This window comes from Schistocerca gregaria, chromosome 2 (assembly GCF_023897955.1).
Source record: "Schistocerca gregaria isolate iqSchGreg1 chromosome 2, iqSchGreg1.2, whole genome shotgun sequence".
Lineage (NCBI taxonomy): Eukaryota > Metazoa > Arthropoda > Insecta > Orthoptera > Acrididae > Schistocerca > Schistocerca gregaria.
This window is the reverse complement of record NC_064921.1, coordinates 162,834,407-162,846,754: the sequence shown is the minus strand read 5'-3', so window position 1 is coordinate 162,846,754 and position 12,348 is coordinate 162,834,407. Positions and strand designations below refer to the sequence as shown.

Below are 12,348 nucleotides of genomic sequence, written 5' to 3'. Positions count from 1 at the left end.
TGTCAGTGAGAAAGAAATATAAATGGATTGAGTGCCAAATAGGAGGAACAAAGTTAGAACAGGTGGACGTTTTCAAGTACTTAGGATGCATATTCTCACAGGATGGCAACATAGTGAAAGAACTGGAAGTGAGGTGTAGCATAGCTAATGCAGTGAGTGCTCAGCTACGATCTACTCTCTTCTGCAAGAAGGAAGTCAGTACCAAGACTAAGTTATCTGTGCACCGTTCAATCTTTCGACCAACTTTGTTGTATGGGAGCGAAAGCTGGGTGGATTCAGGTTACCTTATCAACAAGGTTGAGGTTACGGATATGAAAGTAGCTAGGATGATTGCAGGTACTAGTAGATGGGAACAATGGCAGGAGGGTGTCCACAATGAGGAAATCAAAGAAAAACTGGGAATGAACTCTATAGATGTAGCAGTCAGGGCGAACAGGCTTAGATGGTGGGGTCATGTTACACGCATGGGAGAAGCAAGGTTACCCAAGAGACTCATGGGTTCAGCAGTAGAGGGTAGGAGGAGTCGGGGCAGACCAAGGAGAAGGTACCTGGATTCGGTTAAAAAAGATTTTGAAGTAATAGGCTTAACATCAGAATAGGCACCAATGTTAGCACTGAATAGGGGATCATGGAGGAATTTTTTAAGGGGGCTATGCTCCAGACTGAACGCTGAAAGGCATAATCAGTCTTAAATGATGATAATGAATGATGATGACTGCCAATAATTACAAGGCATATTGCCACAGCCTATTTGGAGATCTGCATGGTCTGTTGGCTGCAGTCACTGGCTGAGACCATACAGATTAATGGTACTGCAAACACTTGTGGTATCTGGGACTTATTTATGAATATGACATTGATAAGTTCTTGAATGGTTTATTCATGTATAAATAGGACAGTTCAGTTGCATCCATGCTTTCATTGTGTCAATAAACATTCTTTCAACATGAAGTGTTAGTTCTTATTGAATGTCCTGCTCTTGTGCCTGGTTTTAGTTTCTTGTTGTTATGTGAGACTATTTTAAATAGTCAGTACGTACAGCACCTTTTACTTCCTGTTATATGCTGGTCATTTAAATAGTTACTCTTAGATTTATTTCTCCTCTGATTGGGATGAACAGAAATTAATTCTGAATTTACTGCTGAGGTGATAAAAGTAAAGTTGACGTTAAGCAAATAACTTCTCTTACTGTACATTAGACATTTCATATCATTGCATAACTTATCACGATTCCACCCCACCCCCTTCTGTTGTATGTCAGGAAAACACAAAGAGTATTTTTTACTTTCTTATTCTCTATTTATGGAGAGTGTCATTATTCTTTACACTACCCTTCTTGACAATGATGTTCCTAAGGGAGTAAAAGTAGTATCAAGTTTTTACTGGCATGTTCAAGTGTCTAATTACCTGCTTATCTGAAGACCAATGACAGGTCTTGCATATTACACTTATTATCTCTTACTCAATGAAATATCATACCTGGGTTCCCAGAAAGACTTACCCTACAATGAACATAGCCAACCCATAACAATATGTTAGAAAAGAATTCACTAACTCAACTTATTATCATCTTAATCACTCTGAGCCAACAACTTTTTTGAAACTTTTTAGGACATGCTTCATCTTGGAATAATTTTTGAGAAATGTATGAAAATAACTCAAAATGGATGTTGTAGGGAGCACATTGTGCTCGCGTGGGAGGGATCTAGATGCTTGTAAAACAATAAACTGGTAGCCAAGATCGCAGGAATTCTTTTTATTCCATGATTACAGAGCCGGAGTTGGGGTAGTACCTAGCTTGTGCTTGTATGTGATGGAGACACTTAACATTTATAATGTCATCTCTCTTTGACGCCTATGTGCTACTTATGACAATTTTGTAAGACCTGCATGTTATAGGCAACTATTAATACCACCATTGTTTGCCTTGATGTTGCAACCTGTACGTGTCCCAACGTATGTAACTAAACTTATATGTATAGATGTTATATAAGTGGAATCCAAACCCACTTTTATAATGTTTTCTGTCCTCCACAGATCCGATGATGGCGGTTTTAGTTTTGCCGAAACCGGTAATCATGGAATAAAAAGAATTCCTGTAATCTTGGCTACCAGTTTATTGTTTTACAAAATGGATGTTGTTTTTTATCTCTGCTTATTGTGGTAATTATCTTTCATATAAATATTTTGCTTTTGGAACATAAATCTGTTCTCATGTGTCAGCTGAAGTGTTTTTGGATGTATTCTTGCTTTGGTAATAACATGGTTAACACCTTTTTTCAATGGTTTACACAGTAAAGGATACCAATAAGAAATAAATGTAAGTAACCAAAGTTATGGGGACTCAACTTTATTTACACTGCAATGAAATGGGCAGTACTTTTTGTATACAATAATAATTCAACAACACTTTTACACAACTGCAGTCAATGGATAGAAGTTTTATTATAAACAGTGTTAATATGTAAAAGCCATGCACATTGTCATCTGATCTGTTTACTTGTACCAGCCAACACACTTAATAGTAAGCTACAGTTGCTTAGAGAGTAGAACTTACTGAGTATGTCAGCCATTGAATTAAAACATGAATTGTACAAATGAGTAACACATCAACAAGTTAATTATGAAAACCATGGCCTCAGATTTACAAGCATTATCTGCCATGTTAAAACACTATAGTGAATTGCAGACAGTTAGTTTCAAAAATTTAAAATGAGATAAAACATCATTTAAAAGAACATTCAGGCACAGCAATTTAAATATAGAGGCCACTCTAACTAATAAAAGAAAAAAGCTAGAAAAGAAGTGAGTTTACAGAAAAGAGAAATAGAGTAAAGACTGACATCATTGCAAAACATCAAGAGAGAGAACATTACGACATAATAAAATCAGAAAATTGTAGAAATAACAACACACAAAAGTGTACAGAAAATGCATTATTTATGCATTGTCATCATATCATATCTAAGAATTTCCCATCAGTACATCATATGTGCCTTGCAGGCTGTGCTTCCATACTGCTTCAGCATTAACAACTTGTTAGCAGGTTTACACGATTAAAAACAAAACAAGGAGTTTAATATTAGCCACCATTACGCCCCTAAGGACTTTTCACTTAATACAGCTTCCCAATAAACAGAGTGTTATGTACATTCATGTTGTGTTCAAACTACAAGCTCTGAATATGTCTTCGGCACCAGTTCACAATAAATAAAGACCTAGTAACAAACTGCATATTTTTTTAAACATGACCATCTTCAAATTCAGGTAATAAGAATGTTAAATTGCTATATAAAAATTGAAACATGGCAATCAGATTATATCATTATTCATATGTAGTAAATTCTTCTTAAACTACATCTCTAATTCTTCATGGAGGAAACCAGGACGCTTTCCTTCTTATCTTTGGATTATGGGCATTTGCAGCCCATTTGATAAATAGAAAACTTGAGTACAGCTCAATGAAATTGATGTACTCAGCAAGAATAGGTATCACAGTTCAGCCAACAAAAACATGAGGGGGAATATAGAAACCTAAACTGCTCCTGTCTCTGTATTCAGAGAGCAAAAAGGAGGAGGAAAAAAAAATATGTAAGCACTGAGCAAACACAGAAACAAAAACTCTACAGGAGGACCGAGTCGTGTGTAAGAGAGCAGAAAGAGAATATCTTGAGTGTAAATGGTAAATGAATGAACAGTCAGGTGGCATTCTTATTCCTCATCAATTTCCAATTCCTGCTCTTTCTTTGCAGTTATAAAACCTATGTCTTTATGACCACTTTCTTATGTCAAGTCTTCCACAATGATTGACAGATGAGATGTTTGCACACTACCCATGCACATCTTAAAAGCCATTCATGTTACCTGCCGCAACAGATGCAATCAGTGTCACTAACAATAAAACCCAGAGAATAAATAGGCACAGGTACAATAAATACGTTATTTCAGCAGGAGCTCTGCAATGCATCTAAACAGATCAAGGTGCTAATTTTACTGACTGAATCCTCAAGGCCTGTAATTGCACAGACATCTTTGTCCATCATACTGTTTCTGCAAGCTGTCTACCCTTTCCTCGTGGTTCTATCTCCTGTTTGTATCCTAATTTTACCTTGACTTTTTACTCTCTCTTTCCATTCTGTAGCATTTCTCCTGTCCCAAAATGCCTCTTCTCATCATATACTACTACATTCCGTAACTGCTTTATCCATGACCTGCTATTTAATGGAAAGACTGGATAAAGCCACCTCCTTTCATTCATTTCCCTACACCTTTTATTTTCTCCCACTTTGTAACTCCTCTCATTCTAAATGCTAGTGTTACAGCATCCACTTTTTCACATTTTTGGCTCAACTGTGAACCCTCATTCTAGTGAGTACTACCTTTTTACCTATATTCACTCCATTTAATGCAACACACTTTACACAGAGGGAAATAATATGCAGTAACTGAGATTTCTGTATTGTTTAGTAAAAATCAGATCTCTAGAGTGCCAGCAAAGACACTTTCCAAATTGTCAGTCATTTACAAAAACTGAGTCTTTTTAACCCCGCGACTGTACACAGTCCGATGAAGATTTCACACTATACACAGTTTAAGTTCTGCCTGAAAAATAATTTAACTTGCTTCACAACACACAGGGTGAAACTTTAGAAACTTGGGCATCTTCATATTCTTAAAAACAACTATTTCAATTCGGCCATATTATCCCAAATCACTGCCTCGTGCTCAGCTCCCAGATCACTCCCACAGATCACCACCACTGCACAGCATCTAGCAGAACCGGAAACACAATCTGTTATCAGATGAGCCATCCACAGTCTAATAACACGAGTTCCACTAATATCAGAGCTTCTGTCCAGAGCAAGCCAGCATACAGTCAAACACTGCCTTCGACACCACCTAAGTCGAATAAAACTTTATTGCCAATACAATGCGAGTTACAAATCAAAGCCTCAAAACTCCGAGTAACGAGGACTCTGTGTACATTTCAGATCAGATTATTACTCTATTTTGTGGTTAGTCAGATTCCATGTGTTAAAATTGAAAAGGATCTTTGACACACAAATTGCACAATCACATAACAAGTTAAGTGATATAAGAACAAACAACAAGCTCTACACAAAACTGATAATAACACGCAAATCTCCTTGCGACACATCGGATCGTGGGACATCACTACGGAACACTCCGTCGCATTGTGTTTGTGTGTTTGGGCATGTGGACAGGCCACGGTCTCTTCGGACACTACGCCACGCGGGCCAGCCGCATCTAGCGGCGGGCGGGCATGGTCCACGCAGACCGTCACAGTTGGTCCTTCGACGGAACCCAGATGCTCGGTCCGGACTGCTCCTCAATCACTTCCTTCACCTTCATGTATATGTCCTCAGGAGTGTCACCCTGGACTACAGCTGAAAATGAAGGAACAGCAACTTTATATTGTAGAGAGACACTGTACACAATACGTGGCATAAATTACATCATACCAATTTTGTCAATTTTCTTTCCTAATGCTTTTACGTACTGCACAAGGGAAAAATGTCTATCTACATGCTTATGCAGAAGTCCTAAGTCTTATCTTTTTCTGATGATCTGTACCTGAGATATATGTTGGTGGCATCACCATATTTGCAAAGTCTCCTTCAAACACAGGTTCTCCAAATTTACCCACCAATGGTGCTTTTGCGAGGATTAAATTGTCTTTCTTCTAAGGACTCCCATTCAACTTCCTTGAGCATTTTTATTACATTTTCTTATGGGCTACACCAACATGTTACAATCCTAGTAGAGCGCCTCTGAATTCATTCAGAGTCTCTTGTCTTACCAACAAAGGGCCAGTTTGAGAACATTTTTCCACACAAGCTACATACATTTGACACTCCTCCCCCTTTCCTTCCTTCCTTGGGCTCTTGTAAGATCTCTAAAAATAAATACAAATCTAGTGAACATGGAAATGGGTTGTTTTTGCTCCTGATTGTGATACTTTTGGGTACACATTTTACACTTGCACCCCTCTCATCTTAGCAGCCCAAGTGGCCAACCATTGTAACAATCTAACTCTTCCCTATGCTCTCTCCCATACTGATTGTATGTGATTGTACCATTTCACACAGCTAGTATCACCCTTAAATACTTATACTCCGTGAGATACTTGTCGTTCATCACTAATATTATTAAATGTTACACGGTTCTCTCTCTTTGTACCTTATGTTTATCCATGTTTAAAGAGAGCTGGCATTCATTAAACCGAGTGAAAATTTTGTCCAATTCTTTCTCCAATTCCGTAAGATCATGCACCTTTCCTGCACACAACAGCATTGTCAGCATCTTAGACAGCTGCTGATCATATTTGATTGGTTATTTATAAAGATTGAAATCATTAGAGGCTGTATTATGCTTCCTTGGAGCACACCTGATGTTACTTTCATTTCTGCTGAGCATTCACCTTCCAATGTAATGTACTGGGTTCTACAAGCGTGGTTTGGTAAGTCTGATAAATTTCCATGAAATAATCGAATATTTTTGTTATTTCTGCATAGTTCGTAAGCTTGATTACTCTATGAATCATATAAAGAATTCCAACTCTGTGCCACATACAGTTCATTGTTGACAGCTGTCCGAGTTGGTCAGTGTGTTGACTGTGACTGAAAAATGAAGAACACCGAGTTTTATATTGTTATTAAACATTTTCATTTGAAGGGTCTGACTACTGCAAAAAATCAAAACAGAAATGGATGAAGTTCATGCAGAATCATCACCATCATTGAAGACCATTTACTTACTTGTTCTGCAAGGTTTGCAGAAGAGCTTCTGTGAGGCTTGGAAGGTAGGAGACAAGGTACTGGCAGATTTGAAGCTGTGAGGATGGGTCATGAGTCATGCTTGGATAGTTCAGTCGGTAGAGCACTTGCCCGCAAAAGGCAAAGGTTCCAAGTTTGAGTCTCGGTCCGACACGCAGTTTTAATCTGCCAGGAAGTTTCATATCGGCGCACACACTGCTGCAGATTGAAAATCCCATTTTGCATTTACTTTTAGTTTAGTGAGTTTAAACATAGATGGACAAGCACCAAAGACGAAGCATGCTCCAAATGTGCAAGTGAAGTCACCACTAAGGATACCAAAGACGCCACTAAGGATACCAAAGATGCCACTACGGATACCAAAGACAAAATCCATGATACGGTAATGTAAGAGCACCAAACAAAAATCTGTAAGATTTCTAAGACTGTAAGCACCTCAATATATTGCACAGAGATTTGGCTATGAAGAAGCTGTGTACAAGGTGGTGAAGGTGGGTGCTGCAGTTCTCACAAGATGACAAAAAGTGCATCATCTCTGGCAATATTTAACCGCAATCTACAAAACTTTTTGCACAGATTTGTGACTGTTTATGAAACATGGCTCCATCAACAACATGCACCAGAGTCAAAATAGCAGTCAAAACAATGGACAACGACAGTTAAAGTACACCAAAGTAGACATAGACCATTTTTTCAGCTGCAAAGATGATTATTACTTTTTTTTGGGGGGGGGGGGGGGGGGGGGCTGGGATACGACTATTATGCTTCATTGTTAATCATTTGAAACTTGTGTTGCCTGAAAAGAAGACCATGGTTGGGACACAAAAAGTGCTCTTTCACCTCCTTTGTATTAGCTAATCACATACTTGGAAAAACATGATTATACACCTTACAGAATTCTAGGTAGATGGAGCCTACTATCGTATGTTGTGTGCAAGATGTCATGTATGAATGAAGCAAGTTGTTTCACATGAGTTTCTTCTTCCCCCCCCCCCCCCCCCCCCCTCCCCCTGAATAAGTGCTGATCTTTTTGACAGCTCCAGGAATTTCAAAATGGTTGAGATTAGAATACACTCTAGGATCCTGTTACAGACAGACATCAGCGATACTGGTTGCTAATTATGTGCATCCAATCTATTACTCTTTTCACAAACATGAGAGACTCTCTTCCAAGCACATAGGACTATTCACTGTGCAAGAGATTCTTGGTAAATACAGGCTAGGAAAGAGGGCAATTCCATACCATATTCAATGTAAAATCTAACTGAAATTCCATCAGTGTCTGGTGCCTTGTTCACTCTATAGTGTCTTAACTGTTTTTCAATCTTGGGGGCGGGGACTTATATCAACATCACTCATTCGTATGTAGGGTAGTCAAGCACTGGTACAGTAGTATCCTATCGTGTGAATACATTTTTAAATGTGTAATTTAAAATTTCTGCTTTCTATCTCTACCTTCAGTTTTGAACCAGAAGGATCCGCAACAGATTGCACAGACGGTTTGGATTATTCATTGACTTTACACATGACCAGGACTTCCTAGGATTTTCTGATAAAACTTTCACCAGAGGGTATCTGGCAGAAAATTATTATTATAGGCTTCAGGTATGTCCCTTCTTATGAACACACAAGGTGCTATTACCTTTTCTCTAACAACAATAATTTCAGTCAAACACTGTATATATCACTCTCATCAAATATTGATTCAATACTGAAAAATAGGGGAAATGTGGATAAATTACCTGTAAAATACTCTCCAAACTCTTGTTCCATTTTCATTGCACGCTCATATGTTTTCTTGGCTTGTTCTTCTGTCATCCTCTTATTCATCTCCCTAGAGGAGCAAAAATCAAAGTTTAAGTATTTATAATTATCATGAATTAAATATTAACAAACAGGGCACAAACTGCTTTCAGCTACTGTATCTAATCCAAATTCAGTGGTTGAAACTACCAGAAACAATTGAAAAATGGATACCAGTGGATTTAGTTTTATGTTTAGCCCATTAGCTAAACTATTTACAATTTACTCAAGAGGGCATCATACCGGAATACCAACTATCTGTCCTAAGGGTCATCGGGTGCATCAGTAGTGCTGCTGCATGGCAATAACAGAGTACTGTGCTGAGCGGAGCGACATACAAGACTGGCGAAGTTGGGCAAGCAAGAAGTAGAAAACAAATGCTAACCGATTTTTTGATGTTAATTTTTGTCATAAACCACATTAAACTTCAAAAATAAGCCTTGTAGATGTAGTGAACCAAGACAGTACAGCATAACTTTCAAAAGGTTTTCATTTATAATGGTTTAGTGTTTCAATTTCCTTATGTCTACTTGCACCATCTCATCAGGCTGTTTGCTATCATTATGTAGAAGTGTTGCTTGGTTGCTACCTTGAGTATAAATGGTTGTTAGACTTTTGCTGGCCTGATAAACACTTATTGTTAAAACAAGCATCACACTAGACTAAATTTGGACCACTGTCTATCTGTTGTTATGTATAATTTAACTTCAAACAACATTTTGGTTAAAATGGGTAACAAGCCAATGTTTTTTGTTGACAATGGATATTAGATGAAACACAGGACAAGCATTATTTGTTTCGGCTGATTCCATCAACACACTGCAAAAATGAAATTACACACATCTGCCCAAAAAAAAAGAAAATGTGCGGAACGACTCTTGGGAAAGGTATCTGGCACATAATAAATACATTAAATGAGATGAAATAAATTGAATAGATCTGAAATCCTTGATAAAGTAAGTACAGTAATAGACTGATGCATTTGTGAGTCTTGTCTCAGTTATATAATTTCATAGAACAAATTTCATTTTGCACGACTCTACACCACTATAGTTTCTTGTAGCAGAGATTTCTGGTTTTTCACACTGATGCCATACAAAAACAAGTTATAAATGAAGAAGTCTCAATGTACTTAAATGCAAATAATCCTTACAAATACTATGCATAAATAAAAGAAATATAAAGACAACAAGCATCAGTGTGAAGGAAATCCTGGGCTTTGGTAATCCAGAACGTGGTTAGATGGAAGAACACAATAATATCCACATTTAAAAGACTAAACAAAAAAGAAGTATTTGAAATTAACCTAAATAGTAATTAAAAGATGATGGACAAAACACACAGTTTAGCTTGGTTTTAAGACAAAGTGTTGCATAGTAGCCAGCAACAAAATGGATAGACGACTTTTTAGCCTTTTGAATAGATTTTCTTCTACAGTACAGTTTAAAATACTGAAATTTATCAAACTTTTATAGACCTTTGCAAAAAGTAACATACTGTCTTTTTTGGAGAAAATCCATTACCAATGGTTGCACAACAAATTTTGTTGTCTGTCTAGACCGCATACATTTAAGAATTGTAACCAGTTTCATTTTCATGAAACGATCTTTGGATATGAATATGTCAGTTAAAAAAGTAACTGATCACTTTCTATATCCAAATTTACATGCTATGTCATAGAACAATATTTTGTATATATGGCTTGTTACAGTTCACTTACTTGGCCTGATGTAACTAAACTAACATTTGAGAAAATACTTACATGATGGATTCCACGGACTTTGGTTTAATGAAAATGGCAATGGGGAAGAGCTGAGCAACTTGTAACCTCTTGATTGCATTTCCACTTACATCCAGGATGCAGTGCTTTCCCTGTTAAAAAATTAGCAGAGGAGTCAAATCATTGATGATTTTTTGCTTTCCAAAGGCAATCAGAATTACATTACTATCTTTTTACATATACTGGTATTCATAATAACTGTCTTAATTGCATGAACTGATATGTTGCATCACTTAAACGCCTAACTGTGGATTGCTAGGGCTTTACAAATATAAAAATATGTATTCATGAATAGTTGCAAACTTACTGAATTCATTAACTAGATAACCCTGCAAAATCAAGTGCAGTGGAACTTAAAGAAATAAAATCTGAACACATGGCATTTCTGAAGAACACTATAAAAAATGAAATTGAAAAAACCCACACTGCAACCCATATTGTGAATGGCACAGTTAATATGCATATATGGAATACTATTTGAACAAACCTTTTCAGCAACTTCTTTCACAGAGGCAACTGATGTGCCATAGAGATTATCATTGTATTGTCCAGCTTCTATGAATAAGTGGTTTTGGATGTCACGTTCCATTTGTTCTCTAGATGCCACAAAGTGATAGTCCCTTCCGTCCACTTCATATTCTCGTTTGGGTCTTGTCGTGTCTGCAAATTAAGACAATACAATGTTGACTGGCAATACTTAAAAGGAGCAATGAAACCTCTGTTGTGAAAAGCAGCAGACAAAATTTGATCAGTATTCTGGTTTTGTTACAATGTTCCAGCAAGATCTACCAATGAAACTTCCTGGCAGATTAAAACTGTGTGCCCGACCGAGACTCGAACTCGGGACCTTTGCCTTTCGCGGGCAAGTGCTCTACCATCTGAGCTACCGAAGCACGACGCACGCCCGGTACTCACAGCTTTACTTCTGCCAGTATCTCGTCTCCTACCTTCCAAACTTTACAGAAGCTCTTCTGCGAACCATTCTGGAAGATCTACCAATGTCTATCAGAGTCAGCCTTCAGTTATTACTTTATACCATTAAATCAGAGAATAATTCAATACTGATGTATCAAAATGTGAACTCACAGTCAGAAGAGTCACAATTCAATATGCATACGTTAATGTTTTGTTGCCCTGCTATAGTAAAATTATCAGAATTCAAAAATGCCATCATGTGTATATCTATATGTTGCTTAGCCGAATGTCTGCTACCACAATGTAACAGAAAACTAACTTTTTATGAAACTTGTCCACATAATTAAGTTATACACAGCAGGTCAAAGCCTTGTGCTACGGGAATTGAATTGAAAAACCATGAAGGTAAAATCCGAGCAGCTGAAGCTCACATGGGGGCTTACCAGAAATTGTTCTTCCTGCGAACCACTGCGGCTGAAACGGAAAAAGGGAAAGTGACACTAGTACCCTCCACCACGCACTGTACTGTGGTTTGTGAAATATAGGTGTGGATGAGAAAAAAAAGAGAGTAAGAAGAAGAAGAAGAAGAAGAAGAAGAAGAAGAAGAAAAGGATACCTGAGAAGTTCACCATTTGAAAACATAATGATTCCAAAAATGTGTATTTGTGTAAAAAATGACTGAGTTTCCCACAGTATGTTAGGTGGCTTCATTGGTAATAATTATCACTTGCGCCTGCTGACAAGACACCCCATGCATGACTGCTTGTCACTACTACAGGATTCTCTGGAGAATCTGGGCATGAAAGCTTGGTAAGAAATGCCTTAAATTAAAGATTATCACAATTAAATTTAAGTCACTTACGTGTTACTTGATCAAAAGGTTTATGTCATATAGTGAGTCAGGTGACAGCACGCCTTGGTAATATTGGATTACATGTAATGCTATGAAGAAGAATTCTCTTTGCATATTTAGTCCCACTGTTAAATCCCGAGAAAAACAGTTTAAAATCCAATGCCACAATGGTGTAAAAAATAAAACCACCACATGGAGAC

General features: G+C 37.4%; 1 protein-coding gene across 2 annotated transcripts in view; it reads right to left on the bottom strand.

The window, feature by feature from the left end:
* Positions 1-2,334: 2,334 nt before the first annotated feature.
* Positions 2,335-12,348, bottom strand: part of LOC126336587 (disks large 1 tumor suppressor protein) — a 4,198,467-nt gene continuing 4,188,453 nt past the window's right edge. For both annotated transcript variants that reach the window (XM_050000444.1, XM_050000445.1), the window contains 4 exons: positions 10,868-11,040; positions 10,363-10,472; positions 8,540-8,631; positions 2,335-5,408 (listed from right to left, as the gene is read on the bottom strand). In XM_050000444.1, coding sequence (XP_049856401.1) covers positions 5,302-5,408; positions 8,540-8,631; positions 10,363-10,472; positions 10,868-11,040 — 482 coding nt within the window. In that variant the 3' untranslated portion in view covers positions 2,335-5,301. The remainder of the gene's footprint in view (positions 5,409-8,539; positions 8,632-10,362; positions 10,473-10,867; positions 11,041-12,348) is intronic.